At 37.7% G+C, this 26126-nt stretch overlaps 1 protein-coding gene across 1 annotated transcript in view; it reads right to left on the bottom strand.

Annotated features, from left to right (window-relative positions):
• DNAAF9 (dynein axonemal assembly factor 9) overlaps window positions 1-26126 on the bottom strand; it is a 76101-nt gene that overhangs the window by 24367 nt on the left and 25608 nt on the right. Inside the window, exons 8-25 of the mRNA XM_087736473.1 lie at window positions 24066-24164; window positions 23409-23464; window positions 22135-22270; window positions 20418-20499; window positions 19333-19369; window positions 16645-16732; window positions 16169-16245; window positions 15839-15883; window positions 15328-15373; window positions 14866-14977; window positions 13896-13966; window positions 13072-13122; window positions 12177-12264; window positions 9535-9638; window positions 5664-5810; window positions 1781-1869; window positions 1447-1545; window positions 1060-1177 (exon numbers count right to left, since the gene is read on the bottom strand). Of these exons, the coding sequence (XP_087592599.1) occupies window positions 1060-1177; window positions 1447-1545; window positions 1781-1869; window positions 5664-5810; window positions 9535-9638; window positions 12177-12264; window positions 13072-13122; window positions 13896-13966; window positions 14866-14977; window positions 15328-15373; window positions 15839-15883; window positions 16169-16245; window positions 16645-16732; window positions 19333-19369; window positions 20418-20499; window positions 22135-22270; window positions 23409-23464; window positions 24066-24164 (1545 nt within the window). The remainder of the gene's footprint in view (window positions 1-1059; window positions 1178-1446; window positions 1546-1780; window positions 1870-5663; window positions 5811-9534; window positions 9639-12176; window positions 12265-13071; window positions 13123-13895; window positions 13967-14865; window positions 14978-15327; window positions 15374-15838; window positions 15884-16168; window positions 16246-16644; window positions 16733-19332; window positions 19370-20417; window positions 20500-22134; window positions 22271-23408; window positions 23465-24065; window positions 24165-26126) is intronic.

Genomic DNA, 26126 nt, shown 5'->3' with positions numbered 1-26126 from the left:
GTGAACTTCAGAAATTATGTCGCTGGTAATCAGCCATCACACTGCATATCATCCTGTTATTAACCGACAGATTACCTCTTCCAGTTTCTACGGGCTATTTGAAGACAGCTGTCTGCAGACTATTTGTATCCTATCCTCAAAACCACTTTTGGATGCTCACAGAAAGCGAGTATTCATGATAAGAGATATAGAGAAGTGACTCAGAAAAATCAGAGGTACTAAGTTCGCGTGTTTCATAGAATTTGGTATGAACATTATAAGAAGATTTTTCTTTTTTTTTTTAAACATACACAAAACCACTTAAACTAACCTTAAAATCAGATTTTAAAACATGAATAAATGTCTATTAATTAATACTTAATTTAAGCATCAGTATGGTCTCTGAACTAGACCCCAGGACATAAGGCTGCCACCATACTGCAATATTCAAAGAGAAAGACTCTATTCCTGCTGCTTTGACCTTCTGGCTTACAGCAGATTTCAAATGCTGGAAAGTTACAAGGAACTATTTTCTCTGAAAATGCTCTTTAAAGCACTCCTTAAGTTTGACAATTGTTACTGCCCCTATAGAGAACTGAGTGTTCTACAGATAATATCAGCAAATGTTAAATATCATGTGCTACCTCTATGCTATTTAAAGGACTTTTATGTTCCAGAGAACAATTCAGTTAAATTATTCAGCAATTCATAAAAACAAGCTACTGCTTTAGGGCTAACTCTCTCTGGACATGAGAGAAAACTGTTCACTTGAAGATCTACGCCTCATTTTCTGCCTCTATTTTATCAGGCTGAAGGGCCATAAGCACTTCCAAAGGATTGTTTAAATGAAAAATAAAATTAAGTAATGTAATCAGGAAAACAGAGCAGAGCAATTTATTCTAAGAAACAGACTTGAAGCAAGTCCAGCGTGAACTGGTGGTATCGGAGAAGGAGGAAGAGAGCATGGTTAAACACACATCAGTACTTTACTGCATTGCCTGCAACAGAACTAATGACAGACTGAATATTTGCTAAATATTCTGTACTGGGGTAGGAACTATTGTTGGGTTGCTTCCTTACCTTATCACTTTCTGCTTTGCTATCAGGAATGACTTCTGACTGTTGCAATAAAATAGGAAGATGCGCTCTCATTATTGGCTCATGACTCACGCTGCTGACAGTAAAATGTTGCACAAACCTTTCAAAAAAAATAAAAGTTTTATTTTCTTACAATCAAGACCAAAAGACTTCATTCATATAAATAGTTGGGAAATTACTAAAATAAGATTGTTAAAAGGTCGAACAGAGGCTTCCTAGAGAGGAAATAATTCATCTCAGAATAAAAATATCTAGCGCGAAGACAGAGTTATTAAATAAGCAATTTTTAGACAAGTATTACATATACCAGAATACTGTTGTATTATTTCTGACAAAACTGATCCCTTGAAAACACAAACAATTTCTCACCTCTCTAATTCTGGAAGGGCAGCAGATATTTTAAGCTCCCTGCATCTTTCCCCAGAAGGAAACGACAAGGCATTAAACAGCTTCTGAACACCGGAATGCCTAAAACAAACAAAATCAATTAATTGATTAGTTAAAAAAGAAACCTAGAAATTTATCTTCTTTAAACCAGACTGCTACATATTAACTAGTACAAAAAGATTAAGCGAGTGTTGCACTAAGAACGCAACAATTCCTTTTTGAACCACTATCAACATCTTCAATGAGTGACAGCATTTTTTTGATTGTAGCACACAGTTAATGCAGAATTAAACTGGAGTAAGCGGCATGAACTTACAGTCTCTTTTGTTCCACAGACAGAAATTCTTCCTGGACAACCCTTAACGATAATCCTGAGTGTGTCTGGTTTTGCCACGCAGAGAAAACCTGGAACAAACCAGACCTATGCATAAGCATCATTATTTTGCAAAATTTGTTTTGAATTTGTTTAGGAATTGTTTTTGTTCACCTAAAAAAATACATGCATTTTAGCTAGCCATTAAATGTTTCACAATACTGGTTTTGCTGCAAGAATTCAAAATATGGAAGAAGTCTCCACAAACCAGATTTTGTAAGCTTCTCTTTGGCTAGACTGGAACTGCTTTAAGAAGTAACTTTACTGAAATGGTCTCGTTTTCCCCAATCTTCACAGCTGGGGAAAAAATCCTAGGAAAAAAATTTACCCACCAAAGTAACAGTAACATTCACATGTATCTTTTAGTTATAGTATACGCTAGGTATTTATAGTTCAACAGCAGTACAGCAGGAACTGAATTAATGTGTCTCCTTTAAGTAGTATTGTAATTTTCATGAGGTAAGATTGCAGCAATCATTTCTAGAAATTTAAGAAAAGCCCTGTTCCTTCGCAAAAGAAAAGGGAGCCCTTCGTTTCCCTAGGGAACAGTGTTTTGGCTCGCATTCTATTGCTCTAGCCAAGTCACATTAATATGAATGGCACTCCGAACCTAGAAATCAGATTCAGATGAATCACACAGTCATTTAAGCGTTCAGTATTTCCCTTCTTTTAATAAGTAAAGGCAACAGCCATTGTCATTTTTCACAATGATTTGCTGCAAGACAAAACAACTTGGGGGGGGACGGGGGGACGACGACTGCTTTCCATTAACAAATCGGCATCCTAAACACAAGGGTACTGAGATAAATAAACATCAAATAAACTAAACTTTTGATATTAACAAAGACAATATTGCTTGTGTAGAAGGATCCATGCAACCAAACAAATAACCACTTCAAAACATGTATAAGAGACTAAGGAAAATGCCTACAAGGGATGAAAAGAAGAACTGGTCAACAGAAAATTGTATCCTTTAGAAGATAAAGGGCTAGGGATAAAGTGAAAATGCAGGTCAGTCTGAGATAGAACTCAAAGGAAATAAAACGGTCCTTTTTGTATAACTTAACGAACATTTTAAAAAAGAGCTGCTATGGCATTAGAGAAGGTGAAGAAAACCAGGGAAATCAATACATCCCAAAGCCTAACCAAATTTTCCTCCACTACCAATTAGAGCGAGGACATGAAAGGTACTGTCCTGTCTTTGCAGGATCTGCAAACCAGATTCCAGTTCTGTGTGCTCAAAATCTTGCAACCATCTCAGTTACAAGGAATTTAATACACTCACATCTGAAGGAACGGGTAATTGCCATTCCCTGTTTCAAGGAGGCTTGGAATAACTAAAGCATAGATCCAGTAAGCGAGGTATCAAGCCATTTGATGGTAGAAGAGTAAAACTAGTACCTACATTTTAGTGAACCTTTGTAACTACAGGTCTGTAGAATGACCACTATGTCTGTGCGACTTCAATGGCATGCAGACTTTTTGAAAAAAATTTGGAGGAAATCAATAAATACCTGAAGGTAAACAATAACAAAATACAATAATATGTTTCCATGGTTTACACAATCAGGTACACTTGATCTTATGAACAGCTCTTCATGAGATAACATCTTGAAGACAAAAGACATGTTTCATCTACTTGAACTTGAGCAAAGCAACTGGTTTGGTGCCAGAGGAGAAACTGTTAAACTGCAGAAACTGAAACTCAGTATAGAACTGTTTGGCAAAAAGCTAACTCAAAGGAGGACCGGAATAAATAGCACCAAAAACAAGCAGCAGAAAGCTGGGGACATTCACCGGCGGAGTTGCTTAGGGAACGCCCCACGACACCCTTTGCAATGAATTCGGCAGAGACTGAAGTGAATTGACAGCATTTTGGGGAACTAAGTTGGGAGACAGTTTACACAGCACTGAGATGCTTCATAGCAAAATGGATTTAACTGTAAGGATGGAAGAAACAGAAAGAAAAATAGGAGGAAGGTAAGTATGAAAGCAAGAATGAGCACACAAACACTTCTAGAATCAGCTGGAGTGTCAGCGGGTAGCAAAAGAGAAAGGACCTGAAGGAGTTTCTCAAAAGATGAGCACAATCTATTAATTCAAGGCAGCAGTGAAAAGTAAAGGCAAACCAAAGGTACCCCTGAACATTTTCAGAAGAGAGCACTATTATTGCCTCTGTACAAGAAACAAATACCCTCATCTCAACTACTACACACAGTCCAGAAATCTAGAGCCAAAAAACAGATCAAAAGAAAAGTATTACAATGATCAGAGGAAAAGAGAACTTTTTATAAGCATGGATTAAAAAGGATCTGGTTTTATTTTATCAGGCCAAAGAAGCCAGAAATTTCTGAATACCTCAAGGATGTCTGCTGGTAGAGCAAAAGAAAAAAAAAAAAAAAAAAAACAGATATAAAAGTAGACCTAGTAAAATAGGCTGAAAATTCCAAACCAAACAAACAAAATATTCCCAACCACTCACACAGTGGAACAGTGGAAGGAATCGAAACACTTAAGAAAAAAGGAGGAGAAATTTTATGGTAACATTAACACTACCAGTGGGGACTGTACTCACTGAGCTAGGTGGTCTTTTCCAATCCAGTGTTATGATCGCATACTAAAACCCTTGTGAAGTCCTAAAATCTCCAGGCTCATTTCCTCAAAAGTGCTATTGTTACAAAGTTTTGTTTATTAAAAGCCTCTGCATTATAACGCATGAAGCCAATCTACTTAGAGAATAATACAATACCATACGGGATACTTAAAGACTTTAGCAAAACTTCCCTAAGGATCACGATCCAAATGTGTCTAACCACAAAAAAACACAATAGAACCTCTGCCACTACACACAATTGCTGTAGCCAATTATACACCAGTGCTACATTTAAAATGCAACTACTAGAAAACAAGCTTTTAGAGCACTCACTGGCTTCAGAAGACAAAATGAAAGCACATGGTGGGCATTAAACTTAACGAGCAACACAATCACTAGAAATGCATACATAAGTTAAAGTTTCTCACACATGCAAGGTCCTAAGATCAGGAGCAATCACACTCCTGGGAAGGGCTAGGAAGGTCTACATGGCAGGGCAGTCTGCGACAATCTCAAGTCTGCAAGGTTGATGCCATCGGTCACAGAGAAAAATCAGAGTTTCTGGTTGGAAGAGAGCCTCTGGAGGTCTCCAGACCCACCTCCTGCTCCAAGCAGGACTACTGCTGGCAGTACAGATCGGCTCAGCCATCACTTCATCCAGCCAAGTTTTCAAAAATCTTCAAAGGGGGAGATTCGCTGTCTGGGTGACCTGTTCCACTCACTGCACCAACCTCCTCCTAACATTCAGTCTGAATCTTCAAAGCTGCGATCTATGGTTACTGCCCCTTGTATGTTATCTGTAACAGTCCTTCCTACTGCAACATCCTGATTTTATATAAAAGGTAAGCAGCCTCAAAATCACATCAGCCATCTCTCAATACCCTGCACGAATCCCATCCAGCTTCACAGAGAAGGTTTTCAATGTATTTCCTAACTTGTTGCTCCCTCAGTATTAACTGCCCCATCTCTCTAAACTGTGCTTGTTCACTGAGATATACGAAAAGGTTTTGCTTGTGAAGACTGATGCAAGAAAGACCTTGAACTTTTCCTTTCCTGCATTTACTTACCAGGTGACAAGCTTTAGTGCCTCAACTAACATGAAAAATAAACCCCTTCTTCTTTCCAAATTTAGTTAAGACAGACATCAACAAATTCACCCTTGCCTCTCATCTGAAACACAAAGAATAGTTGTGTGGTTTTCCCCCCACCCAAACCAATCTTTTTTTACTTTACCTGTGAATAAAAAGCTTTATAAATCTTTGTTTTGGGGAAAAGTGCAATCATCAAAAAGTTGTCTTGGCTATGGAATTCAATTGGTAGATGAGCAAGCAAGGAACTTTTGACATCTATGAAGAGAGCAGCAACAATACAGGTTGAATCCTAGAAAAGGAAGAAACAGGACAAATAATGATTAACAGTTATTGAAGGTGGAAAAAAAAAAGGCTTAATACATTAAACAGCAGAGATCAGAAGAGAACTACTACAGTCCTAGCTAGGCATGCATAAAGATCTGAACATTCATTAGGGTGTACAGCACAGGTACGGAGCAAAAGATCAACTGCAGCCACTTAGAGTACTCCTCAGTTTCTGCTTTGCAGCTATTGGAGATGATATAAGCTTCAAAGAAAACATCTGAGATTGTTCTAAGCACCTAAGCTTTGTCTTATCTTGAAAAGAAAAGCTTGCATTTTAATATCTACTCTTTTCCCTCCATCAAAAACTAGACCTTTAGCCCTTTCCTCTGCTGATGCTTCACAACAAAGCCACCTTCGTCTATACCCACACATCTCCCCTGACGCAGATAGCCTGGAAGAATGAATTAAATGTCAGCTAAAAAGATTAGAAGGATGGCATAGTGCTATTGCAATCTTTTTTTTTATACCATGCTCTTGAGTTTCTGACCTGAAAGGCACCACGCTGCAACGAGACACAACTATCAGGCCTGCAATTTAAAGCGTAAGTCGCTTGCATCTTGCAAGTGTCCTGTGCTTGTTAAAGAATCCGAGAGAAACAAGTTCTACTAAATCTATTGCTTCTTCACCTGAATTGTGTCTTCACCAACAGGAAGCTGAAGCCCTCAAGACTGGTCTCCCTCAGAAGCACTGAACTCAGGTTGTCCAATTTTTGTTCTAATAAAAGAACCTTTGGTTTTCTGGACTTCAAGATAGGCGTTTATGTACAACGTTGCAGGATGCTGAAGTGTTTATGCTCAAGCTTTGACTTGTAACTCTTTTCACACCAAAGTATTAGAAAAACAGTACAATTCAGCAGCATGAAATATCCCTGGAAAACAGGGATTCCATTACTTCGGGTTCAAATCAGAAACTGAGTAGCATCCATCTCCCTTTCAACAGAAGAAGTGGGCAAAGAGCTCTACTTACTAATTTTCGAGAAGAAAAAGCTCAAGTTGGGGAACACTTACGTAAGAATCGGTATCAATTCAGAGACATTTGCAAACAGAATCTCTACCCTTTGCTGACTGAGGGATTAATTATAAAAGTAATCCTCTCAAAGTCATTGAGGTTACCGAAGAACACACAAAAATGTTCTCCTAAGAAAGAACAACGTCTCTTAAGAGAAAATGGCTTTTGGAACATGGTCCACAGATCCTGGATTCTGCAGGATAGCTTACAGAATTCATGAGAAGTGACTAAAAGGCCAACTCATACAGGCTGCAGACTGCATGTGAAGTGTCCAACAGAATGTGCTCCTCCTCCTGGAAAATGTTTAGGGTTCCACAAATTGAGAAAAGCTGAAAAGAAGCAGCAATAATTCCCACGGGCATTAGGTTAGAAGAATCCATTTCAAAGTTTTACAAGGTGTTAACGTCGTAGTGAAATCTAAGTATTACTTAGTAATATTTGCTCACTTGATTAATGGCCAAAATGAATGCTGGATTCAGGTACTTACAAGCTGAAATACTTGGTCTTAAATAAGACCTGAAAACATAGCACATAGCACCTTAAGCTCTATACAGTAAAGATACCTTGATACAGTTCACTGAGACACTGAACAGCTACAGAAGAAAAAGAAAGAAACCTGGGAGTTTGGAGACTGGGTGGCAGTGTAGCCTGTCGGGTTTTCATTTACTCCCAGGATGGCGGGTACTAAGCTAGAATGCTGCTGCCTTACGAGATGGGAGATCTGTGTTTGATTCTGCTAAGATTGGGATGGTTTCTGCTTTAGACCGTCATGGTACAGTGTTGTGAGGAATCTACCCTGTCCTCCAAGCACTCGATGTCTATGAGCCTCAAGGACTTCAGGAGCTTGGGTGGCAGCTAGGTGGCCGGCTTCTCGGAACAGAGAAACCTGCAGCACGTGTTGGAAGCAGAAGTGCAGACATTTTCAAGTTAAAGAGAGAAGCATCTAGCAGGCATGGTGATAGAGCTGCGAAGAAACCGTACTTTGCATCACAAAAGTCTTTGTATCTTTTATTTTAATCCTAGCATTAAACTATCCTTTCTTTTCCATCAATATTGTTGTTGCAATAACTGTCGGAAAAAGCATACTAACAATTACCCTTCTTCTCCTGTCACTTCTTAACAGTCTAAGCTCTCCACCCTTGCACTATGCCAAGTCAGTCGAACAATAAAATGCTCTCTGTCAAGGTTTAGCTTTACACAAAAATCTGGCATCAGTTCAAGAATTATAGCCAGGTCCCATAAATAGCTAGTTTTATGAAAGTGAGTGTCTTGAATCAAACAATAGAAGGAAGGTCAGTGTTAAAATAGCTTCTTAAACTACCAAGAGGCAATCAATATGATACACAAGAAAAGGCAGCTAAGGTAAGATTCTCTTCACTGTTGTGTTTTCATCTCAATTGAATCACATACTTTTATTGTACTTTACTGGTTTCCTCCATTATATGATGAAATCATAGCAACACAATGCTTTCTGGAGGTCACTAAACAAATGTCTAATACTGTACCTGAAGAAAATAGAAACCACAGGAAACACAGATTTTTATTTTTTTCTCCAGTGCTTAGGAAACAATAACCAACCAAAATAATCTCTTTTCCATTCTGAAAAAGTGATAGTTAACCCAGCGTGTCTGCCTTGAAGAGGTATATATAAAAAAAAAGCTGAGTTGCCATCACTAACCTAACTCTCAATTCCCACTAAGCCAGGAGACCAAACTATGAGCATGGCAAGTTGGCCAAGTGAAGTGATGTAGGTTGATCACAGGAATAGCTAAAGTCTATGCCTAACATTGTGTCTTTTACTGTAATTACTCAGAATATGTGTAATTACGTGCAACATGCCTTTCCTTCTCACTCCTCAGCTTGGGAAACAGTCATTCATAGAATCATAGAAATGTCAAGGTTGGAAAAGAGCCTTAAGATCATCGAGTCCAACCGTTAATCTAACACTGCCAAGTCCATCTATACCATGTCCTCGAGCACCACATCTATCCGCTCTTTAAATACCTCCAGGGATGGAGACTCAACCACTTCCCTGGGCAGCCTGTTCCAATGCTTGACCACCCTTTCGGTGAAGAAGTTTTTCCTAATATCCAACCCAAACCTGCCCTGGCGCAGCTTGAGGCCGTTTCCTCTCGTCCTATCACTCGTTACTAGGAAGAAGAGACCGACCCCCACCTCCCTTCAACCTGTCAGTTACACAACGCTCTACGACAGTAGACAGACACTGCTCGTGACCTCTCCAGAGATAAGTAGTACACTGCCACAAACAATCGACTGAAGGTTAAATACATTTTGAATAGAAGGCAGCATTTCACCTTCTAATACACCGTATGACTTCACAGTGCCTTGAACTTTCCTCTATCCATCACTTAAAACTCCTAGATGTTTTACAAATGCTATGTTCTGTAATTTTTCTTTTAATAAAAAGCAGTTTTCCACACTATTAAGACCACATTGATAACTCAGTCTAATACAAAATTCTCTCCTCCCTACAGTTTAGCTAATCAGTAGTTGGTTAAGCTAACCAATACCAGAAGTGTAGAGACTTGCATCAGTTATTAATTTTACACACACGCTTGTAAAACTGCAACTGAAATCAAAACTTTGTACTAGTACCCTACAGAAGTACTGTTAAAAATCGATAAAAAGTTTATGACCGTAGGAACAAACAAAATACTCACCCCATCATAGAGAGAAATGGAACTCATGTGGTTCTTTGAAATGGAAATGCTGCCATGGTGGGGATCAGAAAAGAGAATGCCATCTGAAAAGAAGTACAATTTGCCTAGAATTTGAAAGAAAAAAAAATTGTATTAGGTATAGGTCAGTATTTCAGCATCATGTGACAAATGCCTCTTCTTTCTGAGGAAGAAATCTATGTTCTTGCAGAATTTTGTCCTATTTAACATGCAGTGCAGTACATCTGAGTAAAGATTTGGGGTAGTATCTAGACAGAATTCAGAGAGCACAACCATTCGATCTTTACTGGATCTCACTATCAAGGGCAGGAATCATGAGTATGACTGCATTTGACTTAATCTTATCCCCTGGAGCCCACTTATTGTAAATATTCTGTGGCTTTTTTTCTTTTAAAGCCAAAAAGTTTCAGAGCAAGTAGAATGGAGACAAAGTCACACATAATTACATAGATGTGGAGGTTTAATAGTTTACATCGACAATATGTTCATTGCTGATGCTTCCAGCGCTCACAAAAGCCAAACCACAGGACAGATATGTGCCTTCTATTGAGTGGCTGAGGAAAAAAAAAAATTGCAAAATACAACACTTCAATTACACTTCTGTCAAATCTCACAGAATATCACACTTCACAGAGAATGCGTCAATGGGGAAAGAAAGGAAATCAAAGATGTTAATTCTTTCGTAACAGAAAAACAAGCCAAAAAGAGTATTAATCCAAACTAAACTGGCTTCTGTTAACATGGAAGTCAGTGAATTATATCAAGAACAATTTGATACACTACTTGTATATTTTCCACAAGTAATTAATCACAGAAAGAGTTTAATTAGCAAGACTGATTGACTCGGGTAAGTTCATCCTACAAAAATCCATAACACAGCGCCTGTATTAGCATGCTAAGGAAAAGGCTGAATTTTTTTGATGCATTTTAGTCATGAATGCATACCTTATTTCAGTAAGAGATAAGTGACAGAGGGGGAAGAACGAGCACCTATGTGACAGCACCGTTTTTAATCTAATCTTGCCAGACTACATAGCTGCAACCTCAGCAGAGCCCAAATTAGAGTGCAGCAAACTGTCTTGCGGCGTACGTGAAAGGGAACGAGATCAAGTTCATTTTCACTTGACACCTAAGGAAATATCTCGCTCGTTGAAGTGTTACATAATAGTCCTTATACCACCTACTTAAAACTCTCCATCCCAAGAGTTACTAAAACATTCAACTTTACTTTTTCCCTTTTTTGGGGAGATTTGTGAATTGCCCCGTTGGGGCAGACACAGCCAGTTTTCACAAAGCCAAAAAAAAAAAAAAAATTCACCATTCTTTTCCTTAGTTATTTACTGAGTGAACCTGTGCCCACAGCACTGTATTGCAAAATAGCTAAATATGTTATTCTGCATTAACCTTCTTTCTTTAAAATCTGTTCAATTAGAGCAAAAGCAAATTCGGCTACATGAAAGTCACTAGTTAATTGCCCTGTACATCATTATTTATCCTCAATATTCTCTTTGCATAGCTACAAAACCAATAAAGCTAAAGATTTCCCCCTAAAGATCGTCAGCTTATACTAACCACTTAGATGTCAGATGTTAGTTCTCGTGTTGTACATCCATACTGTGACAACAGTACCTTGGCTGGACAGCAGAACATAAATATTGTGCCTTAAGAAATATGTTTTGATTCAACAACTTCTGTTTATTTTTGAGAGTTTTCTCAAGGCAAAGCAAGGCACATTAACGCAAGGCTGTGGAGTGAGGGAAACCCCTTCCAACAGTCCTCCCAAATTGTCTTTAGTTGTATTATTGGGATATTCATGTTACTTAAGTTCTCGAAGAAAAAGGCACCAAAAGAAGAGGAATTGTCTAAGATTGTTGCTAGTAATCTTGTGTCAGAAAGCAGTAACTTGATTGAATCTGAAGAGGACCAAGATCGAGCACCTTTCTGTCATACAATGAGCACCTGTGCTAATAAACACTGAAGTTCCTGAGTGAAAATGACAATGGAAAAAAACTGGAACAGCATCTCAGCTCCAGAAGGAGCCTCCAGTAGGAGCAAAGAACACAAGGCTGTAAATAAATTTAGAAGCAAATGATTCCAGTCCCCTCCTACATCACAGACAGCATATCACGTTGCCCAAAAGGTACATATTTGCCTTCACTTCTTGAGCTGAGAGCCCATGGCATACTGTCACTACTGTAATTCCCAATCTTTCCAACCTAATGTTCATATAGGTACAGAAAAAGCAGAAAATATGGCACACCATCCGGTAAGGATAGAAGCAGCCGTTTTGTGCATGCTTTTGAACTTCAACTATGGGAGAAAGCCATCTTCCAGGTCTTCAAAGACTCGCTCTCAATCACGTGAGGTGAGTTTTGTGTGCCTCAAAAGCAACCCCATGGCTCTGACAGGAATCCCTCTTCTAGGACTAGAAGTTTCGAGCAGAGGTTAGGGACAAAAAAGTAAAACATGGAGTTTAACAAGAGAAAGCTGCAAAGGCAAATGGAAAGAAACCTTAAGACGATGGCATAAGTATGCTCACCAGATGTTTAAATCCCAGAAACTGTGCAACAATCTGTTTAAAAAAAAGTGGACCAAGTCTAAGTAACTGAAAAAACACATCTCACCTTCTGCAGGTATGGCCTGTGGATTGCTAGAATAAATATACGCTCCATCACCTCCAGCGAGTAAAGTGCCCAGAAAAGATTTGTCTTCCTGAACAGGAAAAACAAACGGTAATATCACAGACTGCATCAAGGACTCTGATCCAGGCAAGAATATTTTCTCATGCTTTTGCTTCAAGAAAAAAAGGTTTTTTTAAACAGCATCTGTCAGAACTTGTACAAGAGTTATAAACTGCACTGACACAGAAGAACTAGTGAAAGACAGCATGTCAAGAGTGTAATTTTTAAAAGCACTTCCCCCCACTTTTGCCAGCAGCTATTAAGTTACAAGTTATTGTCACAACCACAAGGCATAGCTTTTTGTTTTTAGATTGTCAATCTACTGAACTAAAAGTATACTACAGGAAAATAAATCTATTTGTAATGAAGATTTCTGGTAACCACAAATTAAACCACAAATGTGAAACTCATGTGGTTTGAGATGTTCCCATATCCCAAATTCTTTTCTTTTTCGTAGTGCTTAAAGTGTTTTCCTTTAGACATGTAACATGCTAATTAAGTTAGAAGAAAGTTGCATGTAGAGTTGCATTGAGTTTTGGGGGTTTTTTTGAAACACATGAGCTCCGTGGGTAATACTTAGTGAGACTTCCACGAAATCATAGCTTTATTAGAACTCTCTTTTTGCTCTTGGGTTTTGTCATTCTTTGAAATAAAGAAAACCTCAAATTTTTACACACAATGTTTTTTTTTTGTAGGTCAAAGTTTGAAAGAGACAGGGTAGAACAGGCAAGTCTTTTGTAGAAGAGAAATAACAACCGTCATAAAAGCCAGTTTTACTAGCAGCTAAGAGTTTTTGAAAGTGTAACTTACATAGTTTAATAAAAATGTTTAATTTTACCTTCAAAATATGCTGTGCCTTTTCAGACAGTTTCACATCACTATCTTCAACCTGTAGCCAGAAACAGTTTCCGTTTGTACTGTTAGTAGATAAAGCAAGTCTAACATTAAATAAAAAGCATTAAAGAAGATTCAAGGCAAACCAGAACCTTAGGGACCACAGACAGACACAGCCCGGAGACCACAGTGCTTCAAAGACAGCTTTGTGCTCTTCAATATGGTATTACCACAGGACTTAAATAGTTGAAACATATTCAAGGGGACACTCCCCATTAAATTGTTTTATAGACTAAAATGATACTGTATAGTCACAAAGCAGCATATCCCATTCAGTCTTATTTTTTATTACTGTTAAAGTCTTTAAGAAGTATGGATTGCCAAAGGGCATAACGTTGCCCAACTTCACAACATTCATTGGAACTACACCTCTACCACAGTGTAGCACATCAGAGGTCTGGAAGCAGGTGTGTGTTTCTGTTGGGGCAGACATTGAAGTCATCTTAAGTGCCCCACAATCACCAGAATTTTCAAAAGTCACACTGTGTACTTGAAAAACACCCAAGCCTTCACGCAGCTAAAAACTGAAGTGGTGAAAATGAAATAATTGAAAACTTGTGCTAGGAACGGAACCATCAGCCTGTTTCCACTTATTAGTTTTTTCACTTCATGTCCAAATTCAAAAATCAGCACAGTATTAATACATTAATATTCTGTTTCAATGCCCAAGTTCCATACTTTTTCCCCAACATCCATACTTTTATAACAAGTTTTCATTTACGAATCTGTAAGTATAGAAAAAACTCAAATAAGTTTTTGTGTACTAACCAGCCAAGAAGCATATCTTGGGATAGCTGCAGTCAGTATTATGTGGCTGGTTTCTGAACTAATGCTGCCACCTGCAGGGAAGTAAATGGAAAGCAAAGTAGTATAATACCATCCATATACTTCAGACTGTTCAGTAAGTTACTTTTATGACTTGAAATTTCTTTAGGAAATATGAAAATGTCCTCATTATTTTAAGGACTCATTAGAGTTTAAGTGAAGCTTTCACAGCAGGCTAGCTCCCAGCCTTCTTGTGCTGTAACATACACAGAGCTGCTGTACAATACCAAACAAACCCTGCTTTTATTCTGGTCTTAGTATACGGCTTCTTCCTTTGCTCTCCTCCCCACCAAAAGGGTTCCAACTCCCATGGTTAAAAACCCACAGCCTGTCTGGATACAAGAGTTCATTAATATCGTTCAGACAACCTGAATAACTACTTATCTTTGTCACATGTAAATATGCGGTTATCTAAAGTTATGGAAATTACTCAGCATCCTGTATTTTAAATGCAAGACTGTTCCAAAAACAAGCTTTCTAAAAATTATATCCTTTTTTAGTTTTCTTTCATCTCTTCCAAACAAAGAGCAACTGAAATTAAAACATATTGTATAAAATGAGTGTTACAAAAGCAATGGAAGAGAGCTGTTTAAGCTTCCTATACAACAGAAAACATTCACCAAGATTGAAGAAAATTTAGGAAGGGTACTATTATACTTGCATTTTTTTATACCTCAGCCCTGCTGTATCACAAGGCAGCCATAAACCCCAAAGTCCTTTCAGTGAGATTAGAGAAACCTGACACTTAAGATATTCATTACTAGCAAGCTAAAACATTTAGGTCTTTTAATTAACCCAAGGGCTTTAAACCATAATGGTAATAGTAATAACATCCATTGGAAGCCCTTTTGCTCTTCCATCACACCAAAGCTAACAGAACGGCAACATTGGTGTCAGAATTTAAAATAGTTACCTTTTTCTTTTACTTGTATCTGTGATGTTAGAAAAGACTCTGAAAAGACAACAGATCCCAAGCATCCTCTTCCTGTGAGCAAGTCTGGAATGTCAAATACCATCATAGACGCCTACAGCAATCCAAGAGTCGGACAGAAAGGAAGAGAAAGCAAAATTTGAAACACTTCAATTGAAGCACCAAAATCCATATGTTTTAAACCGCCTAAGACACTGCTGCTATATTGTAGTGGAAAGTCTGAGATCATAACTCTGTGTTAATGTTTTATTCCAAATTCCACTGTCTGACTTCATGTTAAAACTCAATCTTACCTCGGCTTCAAGCATCTGGAATCTCCCTCATCTCTCCCCCGTTACATTCGTATTCACACAGATAAAAATCTCAGCATGCCCCATAAAAAAGGCCACTCGAGCTCTATTTTCTAATAAAATGTATACTCAGAATACTGAACAGCTTACTTACCGTTTTAATCAAACTCAGGCTATCCTCATTATCTAATGGAGTAATTCTGGAACAATAATGATAATTAAATATTTAAAGGTTACATCATTCTGAGTGACTTCATAGCAGCCAAAAAAGCTATTTAATTTTAAAATAACATCTTATTTGTGTCAGCCATTTCAGTCAGTTAGACAGCGTGAGGATTAAAAAAAGCACAAGCTTGTCATATCAGCGAACTTAAAAGCACGGTTTTAAAAGGAAACTCTTACTGGGCTCATGCTGCTTCTACTGATTAACAGTTAATAAAACTGATCTGCCCAGTTGTTTTAGATGTTTTTAAATGTTTTTAGGATTCCACAGAATTACAGATATGAAATCATTAAACTGTCTCATACACAAAAGCATTTAGTACATCTTGTACGAAATAATCAAATGCAGTGTTTTCTCAGAAGTTTCAAGACAAGAAAAATAAACTTATTACTGTATTAAAAACACTAATTAATAACAAGAAGCATAAGACAGTGATACAAACCTTCCATGATTATTCACAGCCTGAATTTGAAAAGCGATTTTGGAGCTGTAGAACAGAAATTGTACTGGTGAAAAATGTGTTTTATCCTTCTTCTACATGTAAAAAACAAGCAATAACAGATTTAAAGCAAAAGAACTGCTGAAGTGATTAAAAAAGCATGAAAAGAAAAATGGAATAATTATAATGACTGTAAAAGTCTGAATGCATTATGAAGTCTTGGAATCTGGCAGTCATGCAAGTTCAGTTTTAAATTAACATTTGATATATTTTTTCCCCAAAAGAAGCTAATACATTGACACAATACATCAATAAGTATTTGAAAACACATACCATAATGCAGTTTTAAGTTGTGTTAAATGAAGGGTATCTAACACAGACATGAGCATCTGCTCTGCTACCTCCTTTGCCTGAAAAAAGGAAATTGAGAATAAAATATCTTTTCCCATACTTTCAAATCCCAGCAGCTACAGGAGCACCCATAAGATAAACAAGAGACCATACACTAGACAATAACACTGATGCACCAGGCTAAAATTTGTTCTTTCACCATCTGATTTTCCTTACTATAAGGTTAGGAAAATTCATGAAAGATGGAAAAACAATTGTAGATGGATACGATTAGATATACTCTGAAATTTCTTTTTTTAAAGAGAATTCAGAGAGACTGGTTTGAGGCCACGGAATTAACTTCATTACTGTTATGCAGTTGACGGAAACTATTTTTTTTATTTTGGTTTGCATGTAATCTTATATTGCAAGCAATCCAAATCAACAATTACAGTGTACAGAATCGGTGCTTCATTTACCTTGGATTCAGTGGAAGTTTTAGCATAGCACTCAATGCCAGCAAGCACAGCCTCTACAACAGCAGTATATATTTGCGACAACAGCGTACTGAAGAGAAATACAAACACAACATTTACTAGACAGATAGAGTTTTCGTCCTCCTCTGTTTAAAGGAGCAATTTTTCCTCTCATAACACAACTGCCTTATACGGATGGGGTCCTTGTGCAAATAAGCGTAGAAATAGCTTTATGCTTAACCTTTCAGTTTAAAAAAATAAATTAGAGCAAGTAAATTGCTCAAATTACAGAATATCTTGGGAAAAAACACCTCTTGGTACAAATGTATCCCTGCTCTCATCAGTCAAGAAAAAAAAAATGGTTTATTGTTGACTTTCGCTGCAGTTGTGTTGAGGATCACATCCTAAATATTCCAACACGAATAGAATGGTAGCCCCACGTTCGGCAGAACTGGAAAACAGAGTGAACCGACTTCAGAGACTGACTTGGTCTGGAGCATGTCAAGCAAAAAAGATACCAAAACAAACCCGTCACCACAACCGTTTGAGCACTTCTACATCACAGCTTAGGCCGATTCCCTTCTTAAAAGGAATTGAAAAAATGGTACAGAAATAAAGGTTAGGTGAAGCCAGAATGGACTTACAGCTACTGAGGTATTTATAGCTCCAGAACTATCGCAAAAACCACCTGTGCCCAACTAAGAAACATCGGCCTCTGTCTTCCAGCTAAATTGGAACAAACCCATAAGGAGATGACAAACCAGTCCTACTTCCCCAAACTTTAACTCCTCTCATTACTCCTCTGCAACTGCGGGACGTTGAGGGAAGGAAGAGGGGGGAGGAAAGAGAAGGATACAGCATTTAAGCCATATGCAAAGCATTCCTGAAGGATGGAAAAAAGCATCTGAAGCTCCCAAACACGGCCCAACATGGAGGAACCTCAAAATGCACCAACGCTTGTCTTTGAACTTCAGCCCCAATAGCAGGGAGAGATTGTAAAACCAAACCTTCTTACTGCTTTTTGAGGTTTCTTCTATGTAATTTCATGTACCAACACATGCACTTATGTTTTCAGTACACACTCGTCACAGGAGATGCATGTAATTCTTCCTAACTCTGTAACCATTCCTATTTTCACTCAAATTCATATATGCATTTGCAAGAAAACACCTAACAGTGGGCTGTGCTTCACATTAATATGCTATAGTTACCTTACTCTTCATCCCATTTTAAAATTTTAACACTAACAATGCAAAACAGGAAATGGTATTTTCTTAAAAGAAAAAAAAAAAAAAAAAGCAAAGTTTACCCCAGGGATACTTAAAGTCACACAGTCAGTTTTTATGCACTCCAGCCAATTTGCACTGTAGGTTGCAGTTCTGCTTCCTAAATACAGCCAAATTTGGACTGAATAGTGCTTGTGAAATATTTTTTCACTTTTTATTTCATTGGAAAACATTGACAACTCTAAGAACCAGTTACAGAACTCAACTGCAAACTAATTCCAGAATCATGAGTTCAGATTTGCCAGAAAATCTAGTTCTGCTGCTGTTGTTGAAACTAGATTATTTGATCCAACACAGGGATGCTTCCGAGAAAAAGATATTCTCATAAAAAATACTGCCTCTATCAACTGACCCCTGCTTTGCTTAGAACTTCTCTAGCCATCTTGGTTACAACTGTATTTAGTACAAAGTCTTTTAGAAGTAGGACAAGAAATATTCTATATATCTGAGCAGAACATATATAAGCAAAATTACCTGTTGAAGTTAACATTACTATAAAAAAAAACCCTGCTGCTCAGTCTAGTAACTTTACTTTTACATCTTTGAGAACCATATCACAATTACCAAAAGTGAACAGTATTTAGCATGAAAGGTCACCGCTGCCGGCTCCCTCTGACACATCTTTAATATCTCGCTACCATGTCACGCGGGCTTGCAAACCGCTCTGCTACAGAAGCAAGAACAGGCTCCTAAAATTATCCTAACTAGCAAAGAGGACAAAATCTCTAAGGAAAGGTCTGGTTTATCAAGATTGAGAGTGGTACCAAAGCAAATTATCTACCATGTTCTTAAAGCTTGACAGGTATCTACAACATGCAGAGAAGTGGACATCAACATGGATAAACAAAGTCTTATTTTGTGAAGGTCAAAACGTGCGGAAGCTTACTAAAGAATTCAGAATTTAACTTTTATCCGTCCTTTACCATAGTGAAATTTCTGTGCAAGTTTGAGTGTTCCCTGTTGGCATTTTCACTAACCGTTCTAAATCTTACACATTATTTAGCTTAATAAAACTAGTCTAAAAATTACTTTTATTTCTATCTGTGGAACATGCTCCCATTCAGTTATAGCTACTTTCCCCCTCAGTGTATATGAAGTGCATTTTAAAGCAATGTTTTTTTGTTAAGACAAAAAAATTTATTAAAATCTAAGCAAAATTTCCTAATATTTCCTTTCATACTTTGCTGTGCAGCAGAAGGGATGTCACGCTAGCAAGTCCTACTTGGCTCACCAAAACCCTCAATGAGCAATTTGCCTTTGAAACCCTCTCACATTCACATTATTCTAAATAAAAATGTAGCTCGGCAAATGCCAACAGCCACTGCTGACTAAAAGTGGTTTTGACCTACTGCCACAAGGTAGAAAGAGTGAATAGTTAAGGAATAATAAGAAATTGGCAGCTTACACTTGTTCAGCTTGCTTGTGCACCTCATTGTCGTCTCCTGTATTAAAAACGAAAATGTTTGGTTTAAGCACTTTCAGGAGCATTTATACAGAACTTCTTGGGCATAACACTTTTGCTGCATATCTTAGATGACATTTATCCAGTATTTTATATAACTTCAGTTTGTTTGCAGATTTGAAAAAGAGCAAAGCACAGGTTAAGTTGTATCAGTGCAGCCAGTACGTAGTACGGCCAGGATTAAGACCTGCATCCCCTAAAACCAGCTGCACGGGGTCAGAACAAAGATCCCCCTGGCGCTGTAGCCTCTCCCCCGAAGCGGCCGTTCTGGATGCCCAGGAAAAAGCACAACCGGAGTAAAGGTATGCTATAGCTCCTTCCATTTTGCAAGCCTCCAATCATCTTCTCTTCAGATACTTTCTGAGCTGGATATGGTTTCATGATATATAGTAACCCTAAGGAGATCGACTTTATCTATGGACTCAGGCAGCCATTTAAAATGGGTAAGAAAATGGGTTTTAAAAATTTCACATGGCTTGTTTTTATTAGGGATGACAGCTATTATAACACCCTATATTGGACACAAACCAGAGGATAAAAATCAAAGAATTTTCTCTATCCTTTTAAAAATCCTCAATTATTTTGTTTTTTTTTTTTAAAAAAAAAAAAAAAAAAAAAAAGAGAGGGAAAAAAAGCAGGCTTTATGTGACAACTACCACTTTGAATTACTGTATTTTTGGGGACTGTTTTTCTATCAATCTGTATGGAACATGTACTTAACATTTATCTAGTACTTGCAAAAGGCCTGCATGCTCAGGTGCTCTCTAGCTTCACGCTGCATTCTGATGCAAACACAAATACGCTTCTTGACCTTTGAATCGTTCTTTGCGAATACCTGACAGATTTTCACACACGAAGGCGGGATGTGCAACACGCTCTGCTAGGATCTCATGCACTGGCTACACAGTACCTACCACTCCGTGGCCTAATGCTCATAAAGGAATCAAAGCCGTCTTTTAATCGCTACAAATTTTAAATAATCAGAATAACCGCATTAAATTACTGCTTGGTATTTTTAATATACTTACCTAGGAAAGGAATGTGAGTGGTTCCAAAAAAATAGGTCCTTGAACAAGCCAGAGGTCCCTTTGGAGATACACACTGCACTACCTAGTTGTCAGTATTAATGAGATACAAAAAGCCCTTAGTAAAAAAAAATTGGTGCAATAATTAACAATAAGCTAAGTTCCCCTTAAGTCTTCTAACCACTGACATGCTACAGGAAGTGTACAACACAGACTGAACTGGATTTTAAAAAAGCAACTTACGTTTTCAAAGGTATATTTCACTTTTGACTTGACCTGAAAGGTTGAAAGACTTTGGAAAGGAGATGAGCTCTGACTTCCATAAGTGTTAAGCGTGTGTTTTCAATTTCCTATGTCAACTGCTCTTTTCATGAAGAGGAAAGTGTGTCAGGTTCCCACAACTATGCTTGCACTTGGTCTTATTTACTATTTTCATGACACCCTATTAAAACAGTATCACCTGTACCTGTAAATAAACCACCTTTTTAAGCACAATGTCAGAATCTGAGGACAACAGATGGAGCAAGTACATCAGAATAAAATTGTACTTGCATTTTGAAAGAAATCAAATGGTCTTAATGGGAATATTAACAAGGGGAGGAAAAAAAATTGGAAGTGTTTTTACAAAAATAGGGCTAGACAGAGCAGCAAATGGAGAATGAGATTTCACTGGGATGCTAAAGCAATCCTTTCTCAGGCTTTTGACACATGCAATGTGTCCAGAATACCCACGTCCATCCATCCCTAAGGCAACTATGCAAGAAATGTTGTCATGACAAGATCATAAACTCATTCCCTCAATCATACGTTCACTCCACGATGACCTGTACTCAACCACATCCATCTCCTCAGCAGCACAGACTCTGGACTCGCACAACTGACGGACACTCCCAGAGCCCACGGCAATCGGCTAGCAGGGAGAACTACACAACACAATCTGCACGCTACCTCTCCTCCTTCGCTGCGAGTTACCTTCTTGATGCACCCAGCCCAGCCAGCCAGAGGATCTGAATTCCCTGGGGTCGCTTCCCCAGTTACGTCCCCTGCGCGGCGGTGCAACAAGCCATCGACCTCATCATATGTTTTAAAACTAAGCTTTTACTTGAAAATGGAAACAAGTTAATCTTACAACTTGATGTTAACATTCTTTGAACACCAGAAAGATTTTCAGAGTTTCATGAACTGATCAGTTGCTGAAGCATACACTGACATTTGGATACGCATAAGTATCCTGTGTCTGTTCACAAAGTCATTATCAAAAAAAGCGTCTTTCCATTTCTGTTTAAGAAATGGCTAAACAATTCTGATTAAAATACAATCTGTGTGTCAGAGTTAAGTACATCATATGCTACCATCAGGAAGATTTTCCCTTTATGGCTAGGACAAACGTCCTCACGAACAGCATTTCCCTCTCCCCCACCCCACACATTTACAGCACCACAAGTGTTTAAAAAGTTGTCTCTTTACAGGGGAAAAAATATTTTAACTCATTCAGCAGTCCCTGATTAAACTTCAGTATAGTTTGACTTGGAAAGAGAAAGAAAAAGGAAATTTGCTCCTTAAACTGACTGATTGTTAAGGTAACATATGTTTTTATATGTTAAGAAGAACTAGGTACTTAACTCACAGAAGGTAAGCATTTTAAGGGCACAAAAAGTATACGAAGAAAAAGAAAATATACACTGCTTCAGAATACCAGATAACTACTTAAAAGCCTTACCATATGCTTAGCAGTGCTTCCACCAAGGCCAGTGTTGCGAACAAGATGTCCTTCTGATGGAAAATTAAAGTTACCAGAGTTCAAGTTTTCCTTAGTTGAGTGGCTACCAAACAGAACAAAGGGCTGCCGGCTAGGGCTAAGGAGAAAAGAGGGTATCACCACCAAAATACTTGAAGAAAACTTACAAACCACAAATGAAATCAAAGCTTTCAAGTCTGATGGACCAACTATTGAATTTCTCACTAAAAGAGTGGGATAAAAAGAAAATTTACTACAGCTGCAGAAAAAGCTTCCCATTGAAAAGACCAGGTTCTAAGGAAAAAAACCTACTCGAATGAACAAGACTATAATTTCTTTCATATACAAGAACATATATCAAGGCTGTTTCCCAAATGCTATTAGAAAGGTTTATTTCCTCTTTTTTAAAGTAAATTGCCTTGAAAAGCTGACTAGTTTAACATTTTCCACCTTGAAAAACTCTGAAATTACTATATTGGAATTAAACAGAACTATTTTGGTTTTAGTTCTGGCTTTGGGCCCAAGACTGAACTGGAGAGGTCAAAGTTTTTCTTTTCATTAAATGTAAACAACATAGGATGCTGAAAACAATAAAGGACATTGAACTCCGCTGTTTAATTCCAAATAAAGAAGAATCTACAGAGACATTCAAGTAGCTAAGCAACCTTTATTTAGCTCAAAACAGCAGAACGCTTGGTTTTGCAACATACGACAAACCACCTTCCTCTCTCAGTTCAAGCTCTATGCTGAAATAAAATACAGCTGACCTGTATTTCCCAGCTTATACTGGCTAAGATCTGGGTTTTAAGCTGCCCTGTTTTAAGCATTGGTCTCGTGCATGTTGTGACTCACAAAAGTATACTGACTTCTTCAACCTTCATGTTTTAACTGGTTTTGAGTATGGTATAAATAGAGCCAACATTTTCACACATAGCTGTCCTGTGTAATAAGTTCATGAGTTTGTTTAGCTATCTGACCATGAAGAAATTTATCATATTAGAATGCACAAGGTGATGGTTTCAAACATATTGGCATTGTATATGTAATAACTACAGCATTAAATCCCATGAAAATTCAGCTTATCCTTCCCAGAAGTGCCTTTGCACGTTGTTTTTTTTTTTAAATATGCAAAGATGAGATGTGATACACTGAGATGGTCCCAAAAGGAATTATAAGCATTATGGCATCAGAGATATGGAAATAATGTATCGAGGTACTAGTGACACCACAATTTCACAGGAAATAATGAGTAATACCTGTTATCTGTTATATGGCTTGAGATCATTCCGTGACTAAAGTAACTTCGGAAAGGCTGTGAAGAATTTAAAAAAAAAATATTAACAAGTAAATGAACAGAAAGTGTGATATATCCTCATTATGATTAAGAATAAACCTGAATTATCCTTCTCGGAGAAAACTCTCAAAAACTACTTCCAACCTCCATAAACAAACCGAAACACCATTAAGTCTCACCTATGCTTAAAAAGCAACAGCAACTACCAAAAAGTACCGTGCTATTTTCACCCATGCTGTACGTTACCATCAGTTATGTTTGAGATTTGACACATGCAACCTCAACTTGTTAGGAAGTGCACATACCAGAGCTGCCAACAAAATGAAAGTCAAGCTACCTACAAACAGGGATCTGTTGTGCAGACTTAAATCAACTAATTTCAGTTATCAGTGAACAAACACTCAACTGATTTACCCTAGGCAGTCCTAAGCCATCCTGCCATGGATAGGTAAAGTGGGTGGTGAACTTAAAAAAACCAACAGGTTTCTACTCTTCAAACGTGAAAGGTGAGGTGGGGTGGGGAGGGAAAAAAGGAAAACAAAAAACATCTAACGCTGAATACTTCTCACTTCTGCACGGATGACACTAGCATTTCAAAGGATTACTGAAGCAGGCATACCTCCCCTGCCTGAGATTCCGATAGCTCCAGAATGAAGGGAATTTCAGTATCAAAATTCGCAAAAAAGTTGGTCCACTGGTGTTCAAAAATCATTAAATCCTAGAAGAAAAATATTCAACATTACTTAGTAAGGCAAGTGTTATACCAGAGAAAGGAAGTCACAGATTGTACCGAACGAATCCCAATTACTTTCGAACAACACAGATTACATTTCACTATGCAGTATGCTATTGCAGCCTGCCCAATGAAACAATTAAGTACAGGAAAATAAACATTTTTTAAAAGATAAGGACTTTCTGCTAGGTTTTATGGGGTCTTTTTTGGGTGGGGGGCTTTTTGTTTGTTTAGGGTTGAGGGTTTTTTTTGGAGAGAGAAGAGAACGAGAGCCCTATCTATCTATCACTATCTGCTTTTAACCTCAGGAAGCACACTGTTTGGAGATCACTCATAACTCGGACCTCACGATTCCCATAGGACTTCCAAAATGAACATTTGGACAGATTTAATTTTCAATTTTTAAATCTGCATATGGTTCTGCAGGAATTTGTATCTGACATTAAGTAAGCTTATGGCCAGAAAATGAGGAACAGGGTGGGGAATTTGGGAAGCTCATGATATGCAAGTGGCAGACAGTCATTTCTTTATCTACGTTTGTAAAAAAAATTGGTAAGTGGAAAAGGAAATATCAGTAACACCTCACTGAAGCAGAATAAAAAAAGGAAGATGGCTACAGGTAAGTGTTGCATTCAAATTAATTTTAAAAAATCAAAGAATCAATAAAAAGAAAAGAGCGCGTCACGCTGATGAAGCAGGAACCTTACAGAACTAGGCAATTTTAAAATGCTCTCAAGATTACTTTCAGTTACTTGTCACATACTAACTTGGAAGATGAGAGCCATTCTGATTTTAGAAAACATAGTTTTTCAGACATATAACAGGCAAAATTAGAATTATGATTTTAGCAGTGGTATGAGTATTATACAGGATTTGACTTCAGCCACTTCATTAATGCAGTAATGAATGACATTTATAGAGTGAATGTTGACGAACTCTTACAAGCCTTCCAAAATACTAATAAAGCTTATATTAGAGGTTTAAAATGAAGGTTTACATTTAAGGGGAGAAACTATCATTGGAGAATATTCCAGTCTCAAATAAGCTTTTCATAGAAGCTAAGAACTACAAAGTACTTTTGTGAGCTTATTTGGAACGTGCCAATATTGTAGAGAATATTCTTTTAAATTCCAAGTAGAGTTAAAATCAGAACTTCTTGAAATCAAAGCTGTGTTAACAAAAAAAAAAAAAAAAGAACATATACCAACTTCTAATGCTCTTTAGCTGCACCTAGCTTCATCCTCATGGAGAAAATGAATCCTTTTTAAAATCCCCAATTTCTATGAAACCAGAGTTGTTTGAAACCCCCATTCATTAATTTCCCCTCCCCCCCAAAAAAAATGAAGTCAATTTAACAACAACTTTCAGGCTCAAAACTTCAAAATAGGATAAATAAGTCTGTTTCAGGGTAGACTTACCAGGTACAAGAAAACAGTCCCAAACACTTATCTCACTTCCACAGGAAGGGGAAAGTGAAGTATCACAGAGTGACTGTTTAGACTGACAGCCTTGTCAACTCTTCGACGACATTTTAATTTTCATTACAGCAGCTGATTAAACAACCAAATTGGTGTGAACCACCAATATTTTATTAATAAAGGATACTTACTGCTGAACTTGCTACATATTAAAAGCCTACTTTGCTGCCAAGCTAGAAACCGATGAAAAAATTAACAACAAAATAATACATACTAATAGTCATATATTGCTGTCTTCTCTAGCCCTGAGATCGGACCACCGCTTTAAAATGAGGAAACACTTTACACGGTGTTTGTATTTCACAAAGCATCAGGGCAGCCACTGTGTGTCACTGTTATCCACTTAAAGCAGTTACAAAGCAATCGTGAAAGTGTTTTTTCCTTGGAAGAATGGCTGTATGCTACAGTAGATTTCCCCCCCCGCCCTTGCTGTGAAAGGAGTATTAACACACACAAACATACCGACTTT

The sequence above is a fragment of the Nipponia nippon genome, unplaced genomic scaffold, assembly GCF_047370975.1.
Source record: "Nipponia nippon isolate SJK-2023a ecotype South Korea unplaced genomic scaffold, ASM4737097v1 scaffold_6, whole genome shotgun sequence".
Classification (NCBI taxonomy): Eukaryota; Metazoa; Chordata; class Aves; order Pelecaniformes; family Threskiornithidae; genus Nipponia; species Nipponia nippon.
The sequence above is the reverse complement of the archived record's forward strand: the minus strand, read 5'-3'. Positions and strand labels throughout refer to the sequence as shown.